Source organism: Haematobia irritans, chromosome 2 (assembly GCF_050003625.1).
Source record: "Haematobia irritans isolate KBUSLIRL chromosome 2, ASM5000362v1, whole genome shotgun sequence".
Classification (NCBI taxonomy): Eukaryota; Metazoa; Arthropoda; class Insecta; order Diptera; family Muscidae; genus Haematobia; species Haematobia irritans.
The window spans coordinates 72,231,512-72,258,764 of record NC_134398.1 but is presented as its reverse complement, the minus strand read 5'-3'; the positions used below and the strand labels follow the sequence as shown (position 1 = coordinate 72,258,764).

The window sequence follows — 27,253 nt, the reverse complement described above, 5'->3', positions numbered from 1 at the left end:
TAGAAATGGGAAGTATCAGCTACACTGAAAAAAATATTGTCGTTATGCCAAAGATTTCATGTCCTTAACATACGAATACAAATTTTGTTTAGCGTAGAAGACGGATTTTTCTAACATAAAATTTTTTTCCATGTCCAAAAGTCAATAAACTTTTCAATGAAGTCCTGTTGTCCTTATAATTAAGTGATTGGACTTAAAAATGGGTATCATAACATAAAAGAAAAATTTGTTGGGCTAAGTCAACTTGACTTTAATAAATCAGAAAAATTCTTTAAAATTAATGAAATTGTCTTTAACTTTGTTGTCTTTTTGCATCTTGAACTACAAAGAAAAAATTGTTCAAAAATAGGACATGTTTTTCAATACTTTATTTTAAAGACGTTGTTTACTTGAAACATAGCATAATTTCTACTGGAGCCCGAATTTGGAAAATAAAGTTGTCGTTAACTCGTTTTTAAAGGAATTTGATAGCATATGAAGAAAAAAAGCTGAAAAAACGAAAAATTAAAATTTGCTTCCTAGAAGCAAGAACACAAAACCAAAATTTAAAAGAGAATTGTGTCTTAAAAATATCCTTACTTGTATTCTCCGCTTCTTTGGCTCGGAATCGATACAAACATTTTTAAAGTAAAGACAAAATCTTTGGAACCGGGCATGCTTTTTTTCAGTGTACATCGTAAGAGATTAAGTTTAACTCCCAAGCTTATTCAGTAAGTGGTATGATGTAGTCGACCACGCCCGACTCTGTACTTTAGTCACTTGTTTATAAATAAGTCTTTTAGACTTCTTCCGAACTTTTATTTCTTGAAACTACACTCAAAAAAAGTTTACTTGGATCCAAAGATTTTGACCTTCCTTTAAGGATTTTGGTATTGATTCCGAGCCAAAGGCGCGGCTTCTTTAAAATAAAGACATTTTTTACGGACCTCCCTGAATTTAAATCTAGGATCGATAAAATTAAAATTGGATACAGATCTCATTCATCGAATTTTTATTCTCTGTTTGCGATATATTAATAAAGGTACAAACAAATTCCACTTTCAAAATCCAAATTATGCCAAGTACTTCAAAGTAAAAACAGTTTTCTTAATGCTAAAAAAAAACTTTAAACCAAAGATGTAAATCCTTAAAATAAGTCTTAGCCTATATTTGAAGCGTTTTTATCTTAAATTTAAAAATGCAATATGTCAGTTGAGTGAAGTACGATTTCTTTAAATTAAAAATGTTTTTCTTTATTTTAAGGAACTTTTGCCTTTGTGTCCTAAATTTAATGAAAAAATTTTTTGAGGCAAGGAATATAAACTTTCTTTTAATTAAAATGTCATTATTGCGTATATTTCGAGCCCTAAAATGTAAGCTGCATAATCTTCCATATTAGGTCAATATTTTTTTCAGTGTATAAATACAGATGCTGATGATTGTCGGAAGAAGTAGTTCGTTTCTCCGATAAAACAGTTTACCTCTTTTGTGCATGGCATCAATGATATCAAGACTAACATACGATGATGAATGTTTCAATCTCATTTTAGTTACATTTTTTATCTGAGTTTATTCTGCAAGATAAATGGATAAATCACCAATGTCGCTAATATTTTGGTTAGTGGAATTTTACTCTACCTTCCAGAACCACACACATACTTTTTTGATATCTTTAACAAATACCGGCAAACAGAGGAACGTGAAAACTTCATCATTTCTTTAGTTTGGTGTGCTTTACCATCTGAAATGCAATTCAGTCAATTTAGAACCATTAAAAGGTTTCCATACTCTTGGATATACACGTTTTCTAAACTTTGAGTAGCTTAATAAGTTTTTCTGCGAATTTACGGAAATTGAATGAAAAGTAATGAGTGCTTTTGAATTACTTTCATTGAACTGGAGTTAATTGTGCACAAAATATCTATATTTAAAATGTAAAAAAAAATAACAAGTGCCCTCGTCACCATAGTTCATAATTATTAATCGGAGAATTATTTTCACATAGAAGAATTAATTTCAATGACCGAGAACATATTTATTACACATAAATAAATGCAAGTAAGACATAAACAGGTATAAAAGCAAGCAACATTGATTTTTGTCACCGGTGGTGAAGTTCTCGCTTATCAACCAGTGCATAAGCCTCTAATGCCCAATTTTTTGCGCTATCTGATAAAATTTTCAGGGTGTATCGCACAAGAACAACTTATACCAATCCAAGCTGTAAAATCTATTGGGCAATTTTTTACAATTTGATTATCTTAAGGCGAGTTTCACTAAATAAACTCGTGCGAAAATGGAACTATATTGTACTCCACATTTTGAGATTTCCACAAAGCGTTGTTAAAACCAGGAAAATTTAATGCCCTTTGAACTTTTTAACTGCAGTTACACCCTCTCATAGAAAAGTAGAGAAAAAAATTATTGGCGCCTAATCGTGGCAATTTTAACCATCGTTCATTCTTACTATTTTTGGGATTCGTACGAAAATTTTCTTTAGCTTTAGATCATATTCAACTTATGTGTACGGTCAGTGAACTTTATACCACCGTTTATTTTATAAAATGTTTGAGACATACTTAAACAAAGGAAAATTTCATTGGGCTAGGGAAAATTTCGAAAAAAAATATATTAAAATTTAACTATAAACAACAAATTTTTTTGCAATAACAATAAGTTAAATTCAGACCGCCCAAAGCCGTACTTGGGCATTAGAGAGTTAATATAAGAAAAAGGTGCTATTGAGCGAAAATAGTAGAAAAATAATAAAACAAGTCTGTCTGATTCGAAAGATTTTGTGTTCACACTAATGAATTTGGCGGAGCCAAAGAAGCGAAGAATTCAAATTAAAATACATTGAAGACACAATTCTCTTTTCAATTTGAGTTTTGCTAACTTGATTCTAAGAAACAAATTTTAATTTATTCGTTTTTAAGCCTTTTTCTTCACGTGATCTCAAAGTCTTTTCAAATCGTATTAACGACTTCAAAAATAATTGTGCTATGTTTCAAGTAAAAACGTTCTTAAAATAAAGTGTTGAAAAATGTCTCCTATTCTTGAAATCTTTTTTGCTTTATAGTCAAGATACAAACAGTCAACAAATTTAAAGAAAATTTCATTTTTTTTTTAATTTTAATCTGAATTATTAAAGCCAAGTTGACCTTAGTTGAACAGGGTTGTCTTTCATGTTAAGATACCCTTTCTTAAATTGAATCACTTAAATATTAGGACAAAAAGACTTCATTGAAAACACTTGGAGAAAGAAACAAAACTTTGTAGCAGAGAAATGTGTCTTCTATTTTTTCCGTTTTTTACTTCATATAACTAGTGTACGCAAAACAATATTAGAGTAAAGGAAACTTTCTCCCAACATAATAATTGCATGATCTAAAATAAAATTAAATTGGCTTTAGGGAAATAGAGGGCTCTCTTTTTGGGTGTAGTCTAAATGTATCAGCATGAACAGCCATAACCCACTTAAATGGATCCTGAGCAGAAAATGAAGGCACCGAGTCGCGTCGCCATTATTTGTCGCCGCCTGCCATTTTTTGCCAGTCGACGCTGCCGCCAAATATGTCGACTCATCTCGACTCAAATTTAATCAAATATATTGATTTAAACCAGAAAATGTATTAATAACACTAGTTTACACTGAAAATGTACACTTGATGAGAGTCAAATTTTCTTATGTGGTTTGATCTGCTGAATTCGAAAAAAATTTGATGTGCTGAATTCGAAAAAAAAATATGGAACAGTTTTTGAGATATCCCGTTATTTTTAGTTTTTCGCTCTTTTTTCACTAAACAAATAATAGTTAGAAACGTACGATTATATCGTTGTTGAATAATTCTGCATAATTGGATCTGTGATAAGTTAAGTGGTTCAAAAAATATCGATGCGAAAAAGCCAAATTTTCCAAAAAAAAATTATATTTTACAATGAACCTTTTCCGCCAGAAATGTATAAACCATTGAAAAACCAACTAGAAGAAAACCGGCCGAAAAATGACAAAGTTATAAGCAATTGAATGATGTCAAATCATGCAAATATGAGACACTCACCCACACCAAAGTTGGTCTTATTACTTACGTTAGAATATCATCTATACGACCATGGAGAGAAATTTTATTTTTTAATGGTTTATACATTTTCCAGCGGAAAAGATCCATTGTAAAATACGATTTTTTTTTTTGAAAATTTGGCCTTTTCGCATCGATATTTTTTGAACCACTTAACTTATCACAAATCCAATTATACTAATCGTGTATCGTCATCTTAATACCTTTCATTTAAGTACCTTTCATTTAAGTAAGTATGAAAAAGAGCGAAAACCCAAAAAAAGGGATATCTCAAAAATTTTTCCATAATTTTTTTTTTTAAATTTTTTCCGAATTCAGCAAATCAAAATACATATAAAGTTGCCTCACATCAAGTGTACGTGATTTTTTTTATACCCTCCACCATAGGATGGGGGTATATTAACTTTGTCATTCCGTTTGTAACACATCGAAATATTGCTCCAATACCCCATAAAGTCTGTTGAAATCACAATAGGTCGGATGGTATTGCAAATGGGTCATATCGGTCCAATTTTACGTATAGCCCCCATATAAACGGACCCCCAAATTTGGCTTGCAGACCCTCTAAGAGAAGCAAATTTCATCCGATCCGGCTGAAATTTGGTACATGGTGTTAGTATATTGTGTCTAACAACCATGAAAAATTGGTCCACATCGGTCCATAATTATATATAGCCCCCATATAAACCGATCCCCCGATTTGGCTTGCGGAGCCTCTAAGAGAAGCAAATTTCATCCGATCCAGCTGAAATTTGGTACATGGTATTAGTAGATGGTCTCTAATTACCATGCAAAAATTGGTCCACATCGGTGCATAATTATATATAGCCCCCATATAGATTAGACCTCCGGAGCCTCTTGGAAGACCAAACTTCATCTGATTCGGTTGAAATTTGGTACGTGATGTTAGTATATGGTATCCAACAACCATGCCAAAAGTGTATGGACTAACGCAAAATTTAGAAAACGATTTAAGATACCACAACCCAAGTAATTCGATTGTGGATGACAGTCTGTCGTAGAAGTTTCTACGCAATCCATGGTGGAGGGTACATAAGATTCGGCCTGGCCGAACTTACGGCCATATATATCCCAGCAAAAAAATTTGGAAGTTCTTCCAAAGGCACAACTTTAAAAGCACTTCCAGAAGATGCACTCCCAATGATGTTCTTTATTTTAACTACCCAGGAAGAATTCATAAAATGGTACAAATCATTTAAATTTTGCCGAAAAAAAGCTAAATCCAATTTGAAAAAATTGTAAATTTTTGGAAATAGTTGATGTCAAACGTTTCCGACAAGCGTTAGAATCCATTAAAAATTACAAAATATTATAAAAATTATTTATTTGACAAAATATCACAGAATTGTTTAATTTGCATCCAAAACATTGAATTCGGATAACACCTAAAGAAGTGATGCAAATTCAGTGCAACGGCTGTTGAAATGGACGACTTCCGTCCTATGACAAGCCCATGTTAAATTCATCGCTTCTGCGTCAATTTTGCACCACTTCCGGATCCAAAAAGAACATTTTCATTACTCTTTTGGCGACGCTTTTTTTGCTGGGATGTTACTTGTTTTTTTTTTTTTTTTTTGTAAATTTTGAACCTTTCACCAACAATAAATTAACATATACCCCAAACACATTGTGTTTTAAGCATATATATTATCAGGATTGTTCCAAACAAAATATTGTTTGTATTGTTCAAACATATTATGTTTCACCTGATGCATACACTGGTAGAAAAAAAATTTAATGAAATTTTCTTTGTGTATACATATATTTTTAAAGCGCCAATTGGTTACTTTCATTCTTTTACTTGCAGCATAATCAATATGTCTCTCTTTCTAAATACATATATGTTTATAGGCTATTTCTAAATTAATATATATGTTTGCCTCCAAGCATATTATATATACAAAAATTTTTATCCCAAACATAATATGTCCTAACATATTAACATTTAGGCCCCAAACATGTTATGCTAGTTTATGAATATTATATGCAGCACTTAAAAAATTTATATAGGCTTAGCCGTCAAGCCGCCGCCCCGGAGGCTCCATTCTTTGATCCTGAGGTGGTAGTAAAATAGTTATTTATACTTTCACATTATTTTGGACCATTACTCTTAAGCTGCATTTAATACTTTACAAATTTCAAATAATTTACCATTATTTTTTGGAAAATCAACAGCAGAAATCAGCTTACCTTTGGGCATATTTAACCATGAAAAATTCCAGAATTATAACACTTATGCACTTTGTCACCCTAGTGGCGGGTATTATTATCGGATTTACATTTTCACAAGTAATGGATGTAGCAGAATTAGAAATGCTAAAATCTGGAAAATGGATAACACAAATTACATGGCGAGGCAATACTACAACACTATCAACAAATGAAACTGAAAGTTCTGAGAAAATAAATTCTACCGATTTATTTGCCCTGAATACCACAATGGCCGATCGGCTATACGATGAGGTGAAAATCCTATGTTTAATTCTTACTTCGCCAGCCAACCACCAAAAGAAAGCTATACATGTTAAAAACACATGGGGATCACGGTGCAATAAATTGCTTTTTATGAGCTCTGAGGAGGATGAAACATTGAGTGCCATAAAACTGCCTGTTGATGAGGGCAGACAATTTTTGTGGAATAAAACTAGAGAAGCTTTCAGATACGTTTATGATAATTATTTGGATGATTATGATTGGTTTTTAAAGGCAGATGATGATAGGTAAGAAACTTTATTCAATATCTAATAGTAATTGTCATATAAATATATATACCAAGCAAAAAATTTTGAAAGTTTGTATAAAAGCACATCCAAAAATGTTCTCCCGAAGGTATACTTTATTTTAACTATTTTTTAACTATTAGAAAAGGTTTCGTTAATACGATGAATTCCTACGTTGTATTAACGAAATTCTTCATTAAAAGTCAGCCAACGTACCATTTCATTATAACAACGTAATTTTACGTTATATTTACGAAACCATTTATGGAACACATTTCGTAGTATTAACAAATAATTGCGTTGCTATAACGTAGCATTTTCGTTGTATTAACGAAAATTATTCGTTGTATGAATGAAACTTATTCATTGAATGGGTGCAGCTTATACGTTGTATGAATGAAAATCATTCATTGTCTGAATGAAAGACGAACGTTGTATTAATGAACACAAACTTTATACTTATGAAACCTAACCCATTAATGTATTTGAGTGTAGTCATTGGTAGTGTATTATTTTTTGTTAAGATCTTAGAAATATAATTTATATACAGTAGGAAATAATACAATTTCTCCAATTTCTTTGCCACTAAAATTAATTTCGGTAATTGTTACACGTTTTCATCTGAAAGTTTACTTCCAAAAATTTACACCAAATTTCTTGTGAATATAAAAAATTAACTCAAATTTCGTTATATTAACGAAAAATAATCAACGAAGCCCGTTCGTTAATAGTACGAAGCATTTTTCTACCAGTGCAATAACTTCCATTATTTAAATTTTTCCAATCACGCTTTTTTCATATTTTTAATGGGTAATTTTAATTTTTTTTTGTTTGAAATACGTTAAAAACAAATTAAGAACTAATAATATGGTACAAATAAAATTTTGTCGAGGAAAATGCTAAATCCATTCTAGAAAAATATCGAATTTTTTAAATTATTTAAGATCAAACGTTTCAGACAAGCATTGGTTGGAGTGCATTAAATATCATAAAAGATATACAAATTATTTATTTGGCTGTTGAAATGGGGAAAATCCGTCTTATGACAAGCCCATCGCTTTTACGCCAATTTTGCATTAAAAAGTACATTTTTAGTACTTTTTACTTGGGTTGTAGTAACACTTGTCGAGGCAAGGTATCTTAAACCTTTTTAACATTGTCTTAATCCATATGGAGTAGAGGTGTGCACGTGACACGAAATTGTCGTGACTCACGGAAATTTTCGTGACTCACGCGTGAGTCGACAACGGCGCGAGTGTGCGTGAGTGTGATTAACAAACCCAAATGTCGTGCGTGAGCGTGAGTCGAAAATATTATCTTCGTGAGTGTGCGTGAGTAAATATTTACGCTCACGAAAAAATCCCGCTCACCAACATAAAACGCTTAAATGTTAAATTCATTTACAATTTTAGTGACACCTTGGATGTGAAGAGTTTAATAACGTTCTCGATTTTATTATTACTCATGTTTTCAAACACGTTACTAAGGCAAATTACTCAAAAAATTGTTCGTGAGTCAAGACATTTTTCGTGAGTACGAGTACAAATTTTCATTTCGTGAGTGTGCGTGAGTCCTACCAAACAATATCGTGCGTGAGTAAGATTTTTCCGTCGTGAGTGTGCGTGAGCTTGAGTAAACTATTACTCACGTGCACGTCTCTAATATGGAGGCAGATCGCTTTATATAGAGGTATATATGGTTAGGTTAGGTTAGCTTAGGTGGCAGCCCGATGTATCAGGCTCACTTAGACTATTCAGTCCATTGTGATACCACATTGGTGAACGAGGTATATATGAACTCATATGAACCAATTTTTGCGCGGTAATTAGAGGACAAATTTAAACCGGAAAGGATGATCCGATATGGACCAACTTTTACATGGTTACATATTAACACCATGTGTTCCTCCACGAGGATCCGCAAACCCAATCTGGGGATCGGTTTATATGCGTGCTACATATAATTATGGATCGATATGAACTAATTTTTTCATAGTTGTTAGAGGCCGTAGACTAACACTACGAAGCAAAATTCAATCGGATCTAATGACCATTGAAAAAAAAATCACCTTGTCGTGCCTTTCCAATTATTGTGGCCATTTATGCTCGGCAGGACTACAGGATTTTAGTTTGATACAAAACACCTTTGATCGTTTCACTCGGTTGCAGTAGCTCATTATACACCACATCCGTCTTGTCCCACCAAATACACAACAAAAACATCTTTCCATGGACATTCGGCTCTGCCGTCATTTGGTTACCACGTCGAAGCCATGACCGTGGTAACCAAATGATATTTTTCGCTTGGGATTGTCGAAGGGGATCCACTTTTAATCATCATAACGATGCGATGCAAAAACTTTTCCTTTGTTACCTTTGTTCGCAAGCTTCCCGCAAATGCTGTTTTCTGAGCCCGTTAACATCCAAACGTTATATAGTCTGATATCCCAAACGCTATATATTCTGGTATTTTAACACATGTGTCCCAAACATTTTAAGGAACATTATATTTTGTACCCAACAATATTGTTAAAAATTAAGAAAATCAATAAAACAAACATCAAAGGTGCACATCGAAGAACAACAAAAGATATCTCAGAAGTCGCCTATATTTGGTCCTCATTAGGGAGGAGTTCTCTTATGAGAGGTTACTTTTAATGTGATTATAACATATAGCGAACGTCCCACGAAAATTTTCCAATTTTGAGAGGTGTCCGGTTTTTAGAGTGTCCAAGATTGAGGGGTTTCAATGTAATTGGAAACCAGTATTATAATTACATTTATTCAATACATATTTAATTTCATATACATCCCTGTAGGAATTTCTCGAACTCACTCAAAATCAAACTAACTTTTTACTAACTAATAACTGTATAAATAACTCAATATTTATACAGTCTTGAGTCATTTCCATTTTTCCTAAACTCACTTTTTCTCGATCAGCAATGAGTTACCTTTTCGCTCATATATATTTTTACATTGTTTGAATTTAGCTTGTAATTTCTGAGAACTTTTGTAATTTTTTGTCACGGATAGCGGTAAGTAACTTATAAATGCACAATTAAAATGCAATTTAGTAATTAAACTTTCCTTTTTTCCACTAGAAACCATCATTATCAGTGACGGAATAAATGGAAACTTTGAATAAAAGTATTAAATGACAGTTTGAGGACGAAGATATAGGGAAATACACTTAAGCCTTTTTGACTTCACTGACGAATGTCACTTCCATTCAGTGTGCGTCATTACAAAAGTATGTACAACTCCCTCTGAGTTAAACGAGAAAATTAAGACAACACTCAAACTCAAGACAAGATGAATTAAACTAATATTACCCGAATTTTTATTTACGTTATATTTTATTTATTGTAAAATAATTTTAAAAAATCTGAATTGATTTTTTTAATTAATTCAAAATAAAATGAGTCAAAAATAATAAAACAAAAACAAAATATTTTATTATCCACAAAGAGCTCACCATAAACTAATCAGTTAGGAGCTAACTCATAGTATGCTCATATTTTATGTTATCAGCCTAAAGCTAACTCACTTTGAACTAACTTTTCGTTAGCTGAAGCTTATGCGGGGTTGAGTGAGGACTGACTCGTTCCAATGACAACACGTGTTAAAACTGAATAGGATTTTACATGGGAAATGAGTTTTGAGTCACCTATGACTCAGTTATGACTAACAATTTATTAATTTAAAGTCACCTCAATTTCCTACAGGGATAATTCACCTTCAAATATAGGGTGCATATGTGTGCGTTTTTGTATTTGGGTGTCGCTTGCTTCTTGCTATTAGAAAATTAACATTTGATCTGCTACTCCTTTTGGCTCTTTGTATATTTTCGGAACAAAAATATGATTCGCGTTTGCGTCATAATTTCGCACAAATGATTTTAATATAATAATTAATTCTTAAGTCACATTGCGTAATGCTATAAAACTTACTAATCTCAACATATGGAAGGATTTCCATAATATGCTCTATCTATGAACTGCTGTGGAAACCGAGCATACACCCAGAAAAAAACCTGTAATCGATACCTGTCATCGATATAATCGATATGTTTGCGCGTGGGTTGTTTTTAGTCGGAATCGGCTTGTTATGGTATACGGAGAGATTGTTAAAAAATAATATAGTAAAATAATATAATAAATAACAAATAAAATATATAAAATATTTGTTATTTTAAATTAGTGAGAAAAATTTTCGTTTTTTGAAAATTATTAAAAATAAATAACAAACAATAAGTCGATCAATATTCGTGATGGTGTACAAAGAAAGAAAACACCAATTCATTCATCAGGTAACATTCAGGATGATAACCTTTTGTGAAAAAATTGGTTTATGATTTTTTTATACTTTCCATATATGAATTCAATTCAGTTAAATTTTTTCATTCTGTAGTATAGTGGTATATAAATATAGGAAAATGTTAACTAATATATGGAATGCATTCTACCTAACTTCTATGAAAATCACATCGTTCAAACAAATAAAAATGTCTTTGGCGCTATACGAAGTTCAACTTTCTTCACAATGAGTTCATTTTAACTTAAAGAAGGGGTCACTTTTTTCTGGGTGTAGTACCGGCCTTAACCCTAGACAGCTTATCTACGTATGAAAGACGTATGCGTTTTTTTAGTTTTTCGCTCTCCCTCATGAAAATAAATGTAAGTTTTTAGTTATACAATAAATAAAAGTTTTCCCAAAAACGTGTTTAAATAATAAGGATTTGTATATTTCATTTCATTTCATTTCATTTCATTTCATTTCATTTCATTTTATTGAGTACCTACACAACAAGATTAAAATCTTATAATTACAGTGCAGGATTATAAATGTTAAAACATCTCCGATTAATAATAAGTACAATAATTAAATTTAAAGATAAAAAGAAAATAAATTAAAATTAGAATAAATAAAAATTGTATTAATAATAATTGTCGGAATCGGCTTGTTATGGTATACGGAGAGATTGTTAAAAAATAATATAGTAAAATAATATAATAAATAACAAATAAAATATATAAAATATTTGTTATTTTAAATTAGTGAGAAAAATTTTCGTTTTTTGAAAATTATTAAAAATAAATAACAAACAATAAGTCGATCAATATTCGTGATGGTGTACAAAGAAAGAAAACACCAATTCATTCATCAGGTAACATTCAGGATGATAACCTTTTGTGAAAAAATTGGTTTATGATTTTTTTATACTTTCCATATATGAATTCAATTCAGTTAAATTTTTTCATTCTGTAGTATAGTGGTATATAAATATAGGAAAATGTTAACTAATATATGGAATGCATTCTACCTAACTTCTATGAAAATCACATCGTTCAAACAAATAAAAATGTCTTTGGCGCTATACGAAGTTCAACTTTCTTCACAATGAGTTCATTTTAACTTAAAGAAGGGGTCACTTTTTTCTGGGTGTAGTACCGGCCTTAACCCTAGACAGCTTATCTACGTATGAAAGACGTATGCGTTTTTTTAGTTTTTCGCTCTCCCTCATGAAAATAAATGTAAGTTTTTAGTTATACAATAAATAAAAGTTTTCCCAAAAACGTGTTTAAATAATAAGGATTTGTATATTTCATTTCATTTCATTTCATTTCATTTCATTTCATTTTATTGAGTACCTACACAACAAGATTAAAATCTTATAATTACAGTGCAGGATTATAAATGTTAAAACATCTCCGATTAATAATAAGTACAATAATTAAATTTAAAGATAAAAAGAAAATAAATTAAAATTAGAATAAATAAAAATTGTATTAATAATAATTGAAAAAAATATATATATAGAAATTACTTTTAATATTCAATTGCATTGTATTGTTGATGATTGAAATTGAAATTGTGATACTATATTATATATACAAGCAAATTTTTAATGATAAATATTCTAATTTTGAAATAAATTTTGAATACTCTTCTTAAAAGATGATGCGTTGCTGATGCATTGTATATCGGGTGGTAGAGTGTTCCAGAGACGTATTGTGCCAATAAAGAACTGCCATTCAGATACAAGACTTGTCCTTATAAAGGGTATTATATTCCTATTTCTATCAGATCTGGTAAACCGAATTTTATCATAGAGATAGCTGGGTTTCCGTTTGTAAATCAATTTATGTAGAAATACTAACGACTTGACAGTAAGCAGGGTATTAAAACTAAAGCCAAAGAGGGAGTTTGTAACATGCGAAACATGATCGGTCCTGCGTAACCCATACACATAACGAACTATACTATTGAATGCCACGTTAAGTCTATTTTTGCTCACGGAGTCACAATTCGCGAAGAGTTCAGATCCGTAAATTAAACCCGGCAACAAAAGACTTTTCGCCAGGAGAAGTCGAATATTGACTGGTGTGTAGGAATGAGTAACCCATAAAGCACGTAGTTTTGCATATGTTTGTCCAACGGCTGTGTTTACATGACTTGACCAACTCAATGTGCTATTGAATACTACTCCAAGATTCTTAGCACTAGTGACTACATCGATTTTTTGACCATTACACATAATGTCAGCATTGGACAAAGAGAACCTTCTATTCTTGTGTATAATCAAACATTTAGATTTTTGTGGATTTAGTAGCAGACCATTTGCTGTTGCCCATCGAAACACACGATCAAGGTCGTGGTTAAGTTTCCCCAAACACTCACTAGTATCACCTACCGGACTACTTAAAAAGATTTTTATGTCGTCTGCATACATAAGTATCTGACAATGGACTATTTCTAGAGGGAGGTCATTTGCGTACATGCAAAATAATAGAGGTCCATTTATAGAACCCTGCGGAACCCCTTTCGTAACTGGTAATGGCAATGAATAAGTATCTCTGGTGTAAACCGTCTGTAACCGATTGTTAAGATAGGAAGTTATGAGAGAGGTAGCAGTAGGTGAGAAATTGAAAAATCTTTGAAGTTTTAGACATAACATTTTGTGATCAACAGTATCGAAAGCCTTTGAGTGATCTAAGAGTACAAGAAAACTAACATGGTTCTCATCAATATTTCTCCTAATTGACTCCGATACTTCGATCAGTGCACTCACACAACTATGATCTCTTCGGAAACCAGACTGCCTTTCAGATAACAAGTTACCGCGAAGATGATAATCATATATCTGCTTATGTAAAATCTTTTCGAACACTTTAGAAACACAACACAAAATAGCAATGGGTCGTGACTCTGAATTAGATTTCGGTATAGGAATAATCTTTGCATGCTTCCATATCGTGGGATAAGTACTGGAGGTCAGAATTGTGTTAAATAAGTAGGTGAAAAGAGGTATAAGTTGAGGGAGCAGTATTCGTATAAACCTGGGGTCCATTCCATCCAGGCCAATAGCATTCGACTTAACCATGAAAAAAACTCTCTATGACCTCATCTTGGGTAACGCACCTGAACTCGAAATCGTTCCTCTCAGATAAGATTCCTCCTATGCCGTCATCCGTGTCATAGAAGGATGTGTCCGTCGGAGGGGCAGGGATATTAGTAAACATCTCGTTCAAGTCATTTGGATCACCTTGATAACCGCCCGATGACCTAGACTTCCCAACGCCAATATCATGTTTAATTCTCCATTTTTCCCTGGAATCTAAAGCAGAATTGAAACGCATAGAGTAATATTCAGTCTTCGCCGCATTGATATTTCTGTTCGCTATTCTCCGCGACGATCGATACTCCTCTAGAAGATGTGGTAATCTAAAGCGCTTCTATCGTGAGTATGCAATATCCCTTTCCCTAATAGCAGTCTTAATCGTGTCGTTAAACCATAGAATAGGTATAAGTACAAAAATTTAAAACAAAAATCCACAAATTTTGTCCACATGATGACAAACTATGATACGTCCACAGACGTATGTTTAGCATATCCGTGACTTTCAGTAGGTTAAGCTTTGTAGGATTAATATACAAAATAGTCATTGAATTCATTTTATGATCAGGTAATATGTTCGCGTTATTGCACAAGTGAAAATCAAAAGTCACAGTGAGAAAATACTGCTTTCATCAATTCAAATTTCCTATTTTTTAAATCGTACACTGGCTGGATCAGCATTTGTATGCATTTATTAATTAACTTCTTTGAACTACTTTAACAGTTATGTGATTTTGGAAAACCTTCGACTTTTTCTATACCCGATGTCGAATGAGGCTCCCGTTTATTTTGGTTGTAAATTTAAACCACACGTCAAGCAGGTTAGCACTTGTCAATTACTAAGTTTGTTGATTCGTAATTTTTTTGTGATTTTTTTAGGGATACATGTCTGGTGGAGCCGGTTATGTTCTAAGTAGAAAAGCTGTTAAATTGTTTTTAGAAAAGGCATACGACGATAAGAAAATATGTCGTCCTGGAAATGGAGGAGCCGAAGATAAAGAAATGGGCAATTGTTTGCAAAATGTTGGTGTCGTAGCAGGTGATTCGCGTGATGACCATAAACGAGGACGATTTTTTCCATTCGGTCCCGCTAGTCATCTAAAGCCATCTTTGAAATCCCTTTGGTATTGGCGTTATATATTTTATGCAACAAACGATGTAAGTAAAAGCTCGTATACATTTGGAGGCTATGTGACCATGGTTTTTTGTTCATTTGCAGTGCAACATGTGAATTCATAGCGCTGTGGTTTGTCTGCACACCGTATATGGCACTTTTTCATCTGCAAATGAGTGATTTTTTAATTTGTCTTAAATTTGTTTTCTTTCCTTTGTTCTTTTGATGAAACACTAAATACAGTCGAAGCTCAGTTTAACGAACGATATATTGTCAGGCCCTTTCGTTATTTAGAAAAATACGTTAAATCGAACGGGAATATTAAATGTTAACTTTTATTGAAAATCGTAGTTTTTTTACCAGATGAGTATAAATTCATAATCATTTGAAAAAATTAAAGCACAGAGACACTTAAAAAATAATACTTAAAATAATCCTGATGAACTTGATATATCTAGGTTAGGTTAGATTGAAGAGAGGATCCAAGATTCGCTGTCGTATGGGGGCCTACATACACCCATGTCACAATTTGTATACTCTAACTTCTTAGACGAATTGCCTAATTTGTTCCCGGTTTCAAGAATGGCCAGGCGTAGTTGTGTTCATAGTAACATCTTCCTAAAACGTCTTACATACACCACTACTCCGCTGCTCCTGTCGGCATAGATGTACTCTCAACGCTAGATTGCCGTTTCGACCGGGCACCAAAAAAGTTTTTCAGCGGTAGTTTATCCCTCTCACTAATGATGTTGATATTCCTGTGTATTTCATAGTTTATCTTCAGCTATAAGAGCGAGGTTGTTTGTTATTGAGCTAAATATAGAATCGGGTAGCACTCATTATTAAGAGAAAAATTCACCATCTGTCCAACTGGCAATCCTACGAAATATTGCCACTAACGGACCTATTACAGGACTAGTACCTGTGCTCGAGTTTGTCGTAGTTTTTAAATTTTCATATAATTTATTGATTTCTATACTCTCTTTATTTTAAAATTTTATTTGATCTACACATTTACCTATTGACCAACATAGTCCAAAAGTTTTTCTTTCTGATGCAATTTGGATGATCAAAATATTACCGGTAGCTAAGGGTTTGTCCCAGACTGTTTCATGAGGACCTGTCTAGTCCTACTAAGTTCTCCCAGGTCATGTAGTTTGGAATGAGTCCAATCCGTGGCCTGCAGTGTAAATTTATCCCCGTCAATGACAAACCCGTGTTGAAGTGACCGGTCCCTTCCATACGTTTCGGCCAGAACTGGGACTGGTCTATTCACACCAGGGAGAAGTCCTGTACCGGTTCTGTTGTAAATCCATTTCCCGTAGCGAAGCTGCGCCACTCTATCTAACCTAACTTTACCAGTTACCCGGCCATTGAATATGTGTTTTCAAACATTTTAATGGAATCTAAATATCTTGGGAATGCCGTACTTTGTAGACATTTCCTAAGGACTTAAGCCATACTCCCAATCGTCAAATATTGCTGATTTTTTGTTGTTTATTTTCTTAAGATTAAAAGCCTTTTCGTTAAATCGAACGTAAATTTTGTTCAATTGTTCGTTATTTAGAATACTCAATGTTAAGAATTTTGACGTTCGTTAAAATGGATTTTCGCTAAATGGGATATTCGTTAAACAGAGCTTCGACTGTATTGTAAAAGCATATAAAATTCTGTACATCCACACCTTTTTTGTAATGCAAATTGACTAATTTGTACGGTAATTATCGTTTTCTAAAAAGAAATGCAGTGATTTGACTGCGCAGGAAGAAGATAGGAAGATAGGAAATTGGCTTGCGTCATACCAAATGTTGCATTTACCATGCAAGTTTCACACATGTTTGTAATTTTTTATTTGTTTTTCGTTTTTATTTTTTAAATGAAAAAAATAATTTTCTTTATGAACAACAATAAAAAAATTACATTTTCCCCTTTATCGAAATTTATTTAGTGCACTTAATTTCTTTTTATTTGCATTTTAATGCTATTTCAATACTTGTCGCATACTCGTTTGGTTCGATAAACAAAAAGTATGAAACCAGCACCGTAAATGGTTTGATCTCCTCAGTAGCCAATTTCCTGTCTTCCTAAAGTTTATTGTCTTTGATTGCGATGACTGCACACTAGAGGTGTGCACGTGAGTAATAGTTTACTCACGCTCACCCACACTCACGACTGAAAAATCATACTCACGCACACTCACGCACGAAAACGCCGTGACTCACAAAAAATACCGTGACTCACGAAAAATATCGTGACTCACGAATAATTTTATGATTAATTTACCTTACCGAAGTGTCTGAAAACATGAGCATTATTAAAATCGAGAGTGTTATTAAAATCTTAACATCCTAGTTGTCACTAAAATTGTAATAGAATTTAACTCTTAAGCGTTATATGTTGGTGAGCAGGAATATTTTCGTGAGTGTAATTCGTCACTCACGCACACTCACGAAGATATTATTTTCGTGACTCACGCTCACGCACGACATTTTGGTTTGTTAATCACGCTCACGCACACTCACGCTGTTGCCATGAGCGTGAAAATAAACAAAATAATTGTGAATAAATATGCACCCTTAAAAAAAATGGCTTCTGTAACATATACCTCAGACACATTTTGCTTCAAGCATATATATTTTCAGGATTGTATTGTTCAAACATATTATGTTTCACCTTAAGGCATACACTGGTAGAAACAAACTTTAATGAAATTTTCTTTGTGTGGATATATTTTTAAGGCGCCAATTGGTTATTTCCATTATTTTAGTTGCATCATACTCTCTAGGTCTCCCTTTCTAAACACATATATGTTTATAGGATATTTCTAAATGAATATATGTTTGCATCTAAGCATATTACATTTACAAACAGTTTATGTCCCAAACAGAATATGTTCTAACATATTAACATCTATGTCCCAAACATGCTATGTTTATGAACATTATATGCTTGGACTTAAAAAAAATTGTGTTAAAAAAATTGAGTTCCCAACATGTTGATTTTACACCCAAACAGTATTTTTCGTCCTTGTGACACGTCTATACATTTTCTTGGTCTATGTTTTGTTTCACTGTCAAACATCTTCACAAAAACTATATACTGTTCTTCCAAACAAACTTCCTTACAGCGAAAAGCAAATGCACTGTTAAAAAATATATTTTTTCATATGTTCCCATATAAACAAAATGTGTTTCAGGCACAATTCTTAAACACAATATATTTAAGTGCAAACATGTAATGCTCCTAAACTAGCACTAAATGTTTGGGACACATATGTTAATATGTTAGAATATATTATGTTTGGGGCATTAATGTTTCATAAAAATAATATGTGTGAATGTAAACATATATAAATTTACAAATTTCTAGTAAACATATATATGTTGTGATATTTTATTCAGAGAGCGACAGAGAGAGAGAGAGAGAGAGTATAGAGAAAGAAATAGAGATGGAAACCGGGAGGGTTGGCGAAAAATATCAACATAACACAGCGAGTGAATCAAAAGAGAGTAATTTCTGTGAAACCGCTTGTATGTTGTTTCGAAAAACTGTTTTATGATAAGGCCAAGAATTTGATATGCTTAAGTCTAAATATTATTTAATCTGAATATTAGAATGAGTATTCGGAGTAAAGAGAATAGACATTCGGAACCAAGAGAATAGACATTAAAAACAACACCATGTGTTTCGCCTATGTATTTGTGGACATGTGTTTTGTTTATCATTTTTGTATTATGAGCTCAAGTTTTTTCTTGATTCGTTAAAAGAAATCGGAACGTACGACGAGTAAGTCAAACTATTCAGGCAAAGGAAATTTACAAAAAAAATCGGTGGAAAATATACAAAAATTATAAAGGGATCTTTATAAAAAAACGAACGGGCATTAAACTCTTTTTAGAGTTGGAACAGTAAAATGAAAAAAGAGGAAACAGTGAAAAATTAAACAGTAAAATGTATAAAAACAAAGTCTTTATTAATAAGTAGTCCAAGAGGAATTGACGGACTCCTTCAAATATAGAAGCGGGCATTAAGTTCGAGTTTTGCAGCTAAAATTATTTTTCACTTTAGCGGCAAAACTCGAATCACTAAAACCAGAATAACGTTATAACTTTTTTGGGAAATTGAATACGTTTAATTTCTTTAAAATGAATTATTAAAGAAAAGTAGAGCGATAATGCCAACTTAATACCGGCCTTAAAGGTAACAAGTATATACGGCCGTAAGTTCGGCCAGGCCGAATCTTATGTACCCTCCACCATGGATTGCGTAGAAACTTCTACGAAAGACTGTCATCCACAATCGAAATACTTGGGTTGTGGTATTTTAAAACTTCTTAACATCGTTTTCTAAATTGTGAGTTAGTCCATACGTGGTATATATTAGACAAAAAAGTTATATATAGTGAAGTCAACAAATAATTATGAATCGATATGGACTTTTTGCACGGTACGTAGAGAGCCAGAATTGAAATATGGGGGTCGCTTATATGGGGGCTATATACAATTATGAACTTGATATGGACCAATTTTTGTGTGATTGGAAATCGATTTATCTGAGGGATATATATAACTATAGACCGATATGGACCTAGTTAGGCATGGTTGTTAACGACCACATACTAGCACAATGTACCAAATTTCAACTCACTCGGATGAAATTTGCTCCTCCAAGAGGCTCCAAAACCAAATCTCGGGATCGGTTTATATGGGGCTACATATGATTATGGACTGATATGGACCACTTTTGGCATGGTTGTTAAATATCATATACGATCACCACGTACCAAATTTCAAGCAGATCGGATGAATTTTGCTTCTCCAAAAGGCACCGGAGGTCAAATCTGGGGATCGGTTTATATGGGAGCTATATACAATTATGGGCTAGGAACCAATTGCTGCATGGTTGTTGGATACCATATACTAACATCACGTACCAAATGTCAACGGAATGGGAAGAATTTTGCTCTTCCAAGGGGCTCTGGAGGTTTACTTGTTGCTTACTTGTTGCACAATCATGTATTTTTTCTTTTTTTTTAGTACAGTCATTTATAAGATTTTATGTCTTGTTGTACTAAAATGACACAAATAAATAAATAAATAAATAAAAAAAATAAATCTGGGGATCGGTTTATATGGGGCCTATATATAATTATGGGCCGATTTCGACCAATTTTTGCATGGGAGTTTGAGGCAATATATTAACACCACGTACCAAATTTCAACTGAATCAGATGAATTTTGGTCTTCCAAGAGGCTCCAGAGGTCAAATCTGGTGATCGGTTTATATGGGGGCTTTATATAATTATGGACCGATGTGGACCAATTTTTGCATGGTTGTTAGAGACCATAAACTAACACCATGTACCAAATTTCAGCCGGATCGGATGAAATTTGCTTCTCTTAGAGACCACGCAAGTCAAATCGGGGGATCGGTTTATATGGGGGCTATATATTATTATGGACCGATGTGGACCAATTTTTGCATGGTTGTTAGAGACCATATACTAACACCATGTACCAAATTTCAGCCGGATCGGATGAAATTTGCTTCTCTTAGAGGCCTCGCAAGCCAAATTTGGGGGTCCGTTTATATGGGGGCTATACGTAAAAGTGGACCGATATGGCCCATTTGCAATACCATCCGACCTACATCAATAACAACTACTTGTGCCAAGTTTCAAGTCGATAGCTTGTTTCGTTCGGAAGTTAGCGTGATTTCAACAGACGGACGGACGGACATGCTCAGATCGACTCAGAATTTCACCACGACCCAGAATATATATACTTTATGGGGTCTTAGAGCAATATTTCGATGTGTTACAAACGGAATGACAAAGTTAATATACCCCCATCCTATGGTGGAGGGTATAAAAATGAAATTAAGTACAAAACACGAAAAGTTTTAAATGCATTTAAAATGGTGTTAAATGCTAGTAAAAAACTGTTCACGCCGAAATAAATGTATGTGTATATTATAAAATTATTTATGTATGTTTATACTCGACTACACGTTCTTCTTTTGTTAGAGTTATTGAATTCCTTCCAAAATTTCAAACTTTTATACCAAAAACAGTTTTTTGTTACAAAATTGTTATTTTTGCAATAAAAAAATATTTTATCCAAAAGCTCAGTCCATTTCGTTTATATCAAAATCTGTTCCTTTCTGACTGTAAATCTTTAATAACCCACATTTCGAAGTTTCGTTATAAAAATTTAATATAACATAGTATAAATATAAATGTGTAAATTAAAAACAAGTATATACGGCCGTAAGTTCGGCCAGGCCGAATCTTATGTACCATCCACCATGGATTGCGTAGAAACTTCTACGAAAGACTGTCATCCACGATCGAATTACTTGGGTTGCGGTATCTTAAAACTTCTTAACATCGTTTTCTAAATTGTGAGTTAGTCCATACGTGGTATATATATTAGACAAAAAAGTTATGTATAGTTAAGTCTACAAATAAATACGAATCGATATGGACTTTTTGCACGGTACATAGAGAGCCAGAATTGAAATATGGGGGTCGCTTATAAGGGGACTATATACAATTATGAACTTGATATGGACCAATTTCTGTGTGATTGGAAATCGATTTATCTGAGGGATATATATAACTATAGACCGATATGGACCAAGTTACGCATGGTTGTTAACGACCATATACTAGCACAATGTACCAAATTTCAACTCACTCGGATGAAATTTGTTCCTCCAAGAGGCTCCAAAACCAAATCTCGGGATCGGTTTATATGGGGCTACATATGATTATGGACTGATATGGACCACTTTTGGCATGGTTGTTAAATATCATATACGATCACCACGTACCAAATTTCAAGCAGATCGGATGAATTTTGCTTCTCCAAAAGGCACCGGAGGTCAAATCTGGGGATCGGTTTATATGGGAGCTATATACAATTATGGGCTAGGAACCAATTCCTGCATGGTTGTTGGATACCATATACTAACATCACGTACCAAATGTCAACCGAATGGGAAGAATTTTGCTCTTCCAAGGGGCTCTGGAGGTCAAATCTGGGGATCGGTTTATATGGGACCTATATATAATTATGGAACAATACCGACCAATTTTTGCATGGGAGTTTGAGGCCATATATTAACACCACGTACCAAATTTCAGCAGAATCGGATGAAATTTGCTTCTCTTAGAGGCCTCGCAAGCCAAATCGGGGGATCGGTTTATATGGGGGCTATATATCATTATGGACCGATGTGGACCAATTTTTGCATGGTTGTTAGAGACCATACACTAACACCATGTACCAAATTTCAGCCGGATCGGATGAAATTTGCTTCTCTTAGAGGCCTCGCAAGCCAAATCGGGGGATCGGTTTATATGGGGACTATATATAATTATGGACCGATATGGACCAATTTTTGCATGGTTGTTAGAGACCATATACTAACACCATATACCAAATTTCAGCCGGATCGGATGAAATTTGCTTCTCTTAGAGGCCTATCTTGTTTCGTTCGGAAGTTAGCGTGATTTCAACGGACGGACGGACGGACATGCTCAGATCGACTCAGAATTTCACCACGACCCAGAATATATATACTTTATGGGGTCTTAGATCAATATTTCGATGTGCTACAAACGGAATGACAAAGTTAATATACCCCCCATCCTATGGTGGAAGGTATAAAAAAATGTGTTCGGTCGGAGCAGAGATTGAACCCACGACCCTTTGCATGCAAGGTGGACATGCTAACCATTGCTGCACGTGGCAAACAAATGTATGTTTCTGTTAAATAATGTTTTGTTTGCAACGGCTCGTGGGCGCCGCAAACTATGCTATATAAATATAACACCTACGTAGCCCAGTGGATAGTGTGTTGGCTTACAAACTGTATTGTCCTCGGTTCGATTCTCCGTCCAAGCGAAAGGTAAAATTTGAAAATTTTATAAAATTGAATAATTTCTTCAACATTATTTGTATTACAGAAAAAGGTGCCAAGAACTAAAAAAATTCGTGGAAGTGAAAATTATGTGAGGAAATAAGCACAGTCTAATAAGTTTTGAGGGCGTGGGAAACCGCATTTGGTTGTCTAAAATTTCATTTGACAGGGAAGATTTTTTTTTGCGTGTAAAATTAACTTATTTTTATTTGGAAGCATTTAGTGTGTTTAAGATAATTTTTTGAGAAACTTTCCTAATCCTGATGAAGTATTATTTATTCCAAATATGTCTCAAAACATTTTATGAGCTGAATTTGGGTATAAAATTCAATGACCGTTAAATGGAAGCTGCATCCTAGCTTCAAGTATATAAAACCTTTAGTTAAAGTAGTATTAAGAAAGTATACTATGGTCTAAATTTTTGTTTTGAAAAAATTTTTTTTTAATGGAGCTCAGTTCGATGAATGCTGTTGAAAATATAATAAAACAAGTATATACGGCAGTAAGTTGGGCCAAGCCGAATCTTATGTACCTTCCACTATGGATTGCGTAGAAACTTCTACGAAAGACTATCATCCACAATCGAATTACTTGGGTGGTGGTAATACTTACCGATGGCAACGTATTTTAAAACTTCTTAACAGCGTCTTCTAAATTGTAAGTTAGTCCATACGTGGTATATATTGGACACAAAACGTATATATAAGTAAGTCTACAAATAATTATGAACCGATATGGACTTTTGCGCGGTAATTAGAGAGCCAGAATTGAAATATGGGGGTCGCTTTACATGGGGGCTATATACAATTATGAACCGTTATGGACCAATTTTGGATTGATGGGACATCGATTTATCTGAGGGCTATATATAACTATAGACCGATATGGACCTAGTTTGACATGGTTGTTAAAGACCTTATACTAACACCGCGTAAGAAGTTTCAACCGGATCGGATGAATTTTCTCCAAAAGGCTCCGGAGGTCAAATGTAGAAACCAGTTTATATGGGGGCTATATATAATTGAGGACCGATATGGACAAATTTTTGCATGGTTGTTTGTGTCCATTACACAAAACATAAAACTTCAACTGAATCGGATGAAATTTGCTCCTCCAAGAGACTCCGGTGATCAAATCTGGGTATCGGTTTATATGGGGGCTATATATAATTATGGACCGATATGGACCAATTTTTGCTTGGTTGTTAGAAACCATATACTAACACCATGTACCAAATTCCAGCCAGATCGGATGAAATATGCTACACTTGGAGGCTCCGCAAGCCTCCAAGGTCGGATAGTCCCCGTTTATATGGGGGCTATCCGACCTACATCAATAACAACTACTTGTGCCAAGTTTCAAGTCGATAGCTTTCTTCGTTCGGAAGTTAGCGTGATTTCAACGGACGAACATGCTTAGATCGACTCAGAATTTCACCACGACCCAGAATTTATATACTTTAAGGGGTCTTAGAGCAATATTTCGATGTGTTACAAACGGAATGACGAAGTTAATATACCCCCCATCCTATGGTGGAGGGTATAAAAAAGCAATACCCTTGATTTGGGTTTCTCTATGTCGAAAGAAACACCAACATATACAAGAAGTGTTAACAAAAAAGTAAAAACAATTTTAAAATTTGAATGAATTCTCAGGCCAAAAATTTGAAAATACTCATTTTTGATAATCAATGTATTCTCATACAAACGATATGAACTTTCAAAAATAGAGAAACCGAAATTGAATTCGAATTCGAGTGACTCTTTTTCAGTCGACTTGGTTTTCGTTCGACATAGAGAAACAGGGCACAAATAATATTTTATTAGATATTTCTATAAATATGAAGCATTGATATGAATTTTGATTTTTTATTCATTTCAGGGTTTGAACTGCTGCTCGGATTATGCCATATCATTTCACTACATCAGTCCTGATAATATGTATGTCCTGGACTATTTAATTTACAAACTAAAACCATTTGGCATACTACCGAATTCCTTAGATTTGCCGCCAAAAAACAACATGGATGAATTGCTGGCTAAGTGGCAAAATGAAAAGTCAAATAATACACTTTGATAAGTAAAAGGTCAGAAACAGGCATAATGTAATGTCATATAAATAATGGAAAACCAATTACTCAATGCAAAATGAAATTCCACCACCCATGTGACCTAATGATAATACTAAAAAATATTTCTTATCAAGATTATGTACTTATGGTTTAGAGCAGCCAACAGTTGCACTATGTTAGAAGAAATTTCTTTAAAATAAAGAAACAACAATTAAACTAAAGTTTATGTTTTTTTCGAATTAAATTTGTTCTTAAAATTTGATTTCCTTCTTTGAAGTCTTTGATATAAAGCAAATGGTCTTTAATGTATAAAATAGATTTTGAGCATCCTCCTACACACAGGGAAGGAATATAGATCACCCCGAACATGTTTCAAGAGCAAAATGTTGTTTTTGGACGGTGAACAGGAACTTGTTTTTCGCAACCATGGTATTTTCTCGAAAATTATGTATCCGATTTCGACAACCATGTATACCGAGAAAACAACATTTTTGCCACAAAAATGTTCCATGTTCACCGTCCAAAAATAACATTTTGCTCTTGAAACATGTTTGGCGTGACCATATTTCTTCTCTGCGTGTACATACTTGATTGACAGCTAGATAACTAAAATGTCTAGTTAAATGTTAACTTAACCAGGCTAGTAATGTTTTTCGAACAATAACACTAAAAATCAGTATACGCTTTTATGGGAAAAATTAACCACGTCGTTCGTAAAATGAGCTAGTTTGTACTCCATTTTTGGAAATCTCTATAATGTGTCATTACTCCTTCTCCTAAAAGATTACATGAAATCAAATTAAAGAAAAAATTATTGGAACTAAATCATAATGAAGTTAACCATGACTTATTTTATTCGTATTATTGGAAAATTGTACAAAGATTTTTTTAAGACCTACTTGAGAAAATACAAATATCAAATTTCGAAATTAATCGCAAACTTAGAATAAAATAATTTTTATTTAAAAGCTGTTTGGATGAATGTGAAATAATGTAGCAGTTATTCGTGGCCATATTTTTTTACACTTTTGCAGCTTACGTTTTGATAGAACCAGTATATGTTTTTCCCGAACATTTTATTTTTCAACATGTTTGCTGCGGAAATAATTTGATTAATACTTCGAGTATACACGCAGAGAAGCAATATGATAACCTCCTAGAGCATTTTTAGATGGGTATAAAACGACATTTTTGCCTCAAATATGTTTTTTTGTTTCTCTCGCCAAACATGAAACTGTTTTCGAAATCAGATAAATATTGTCCGAAAAAATAACATGGTTGCGACAAACATGTTATATAACATGTAAAGTACTTTTCTCCTACGGCATGTGTATGTAAATGTAATCCGGAGCGATGCCAATTTATTAGTGGTAATTACTTTTCAATTAGGATTACCTACACGATTACTGGGTAATGAGAGTTTTTGCCGAGAAATTAGAGTGACACAAAACTGTTGTGACTCACGAAAATTTTCGCTGATGGCAACGGCATGAGTGTGTGTGATTTACAAAACGGTATTCACGAAAAATACTGTCAATCACGGTATTTTTCGTGAATCTCGACATTTTCGTGCGTGATTACAAATTTTCTTTTCGTGAGTGTATGTGACCGTGAGAAAAATATTACTCACGTGCACACCTCTACTACAAATGCACCCATCTTGAACTTCGTATGGCATTAAAGACATTCTTGCAATTTTGAACTCCATTTTTTTCCTTTAAACTACAAAATTTTCTTTACAAATGTGAAAAAATAATTATGTCTAATAAATTTTCTGGAATGTGTCGAAAAGTATTTACTTATTTTTGGGATATCGGCGTGATGTCAGCGTTTGTAATGCTGTTTAGTTCAAATTTTCTAAAAATAATATAAACTTTTCTACAAATAATCAATATTTTTCTTCCTGGTGATTTCTTTGTTTTTATACCCTAAACCACATATT

General features: G+C 33.3%; 1 protein-coding gene across 6 annotated transcripts; it reads left to right on the top strand.

Moving 5' to 3' along the window:
• Positions 1 to 1,727: 1,727 nt before the first annotated feature.
• On the top strand, positions 1,728 to 25,532 carry LOC142225492 (glycoprotein-N-acetylgalactosamine 3-beta-galactosyltransferase 1-like). 6 transcript variants are annotated; one of them, XM_075295276.1, is made up of 5 exons: positions 1,728 to 1,843; positions 6,258 to 6,799; positions 14,925 to 15,021; positions 15,080 to 15,358; positions 25,122 to 25,532. In XM_075295276.1, the coding sequence occupies exons 2-5, from the start codon at positions 6,288 to 6,290 to the stop codon at positions 25,314 to 25,316; spliced, it is 1,083 nt and encodes a 360-aa protein (XP_075151391.1). In that variant the 5' UTR covers positions 1,728 to 1,843; positions 6,258 to 6,287; the 3' UTR covers positions 25,317 to 25,532. The 6 variants fall into 6 exon arrangements, with proteins under 6 accessions (XP_075151391.1, XP_075151389.1, XP_075151390.1 ...); XM_075295274.1 differs by having other exon boundaries at positions 6,255 to 6,799; XM_075295275.1 differs by having other exon boundaries at positions 1,728 to 1,913; positions 6,255 to 6,799.
• The last annotated feature ends 1,721 nt before the right edge of the window (positions 25,533 to 27,253 follow it).

Coding starts and splice junctions, on each gene's coding strand:
- LOC142225492 (XM_075295272.1), top strand. CDS start 2,032: ATGCAAGTAAGACATAAACAG. Junction 2,053..6,254: donor TGCAAGTAAGACATAAACAG/GTATAAAAGCAA, acceptor GAAAATCAACAG/CAGAAATCAGCTTACCTTTG. Junction 6,800..14,924: donor TTAAAGGCAGATGATGATAG/GTAAGAAACTTT, acceptor CTACTTTAACAG/TTATGTGATTTTGGAAAACC.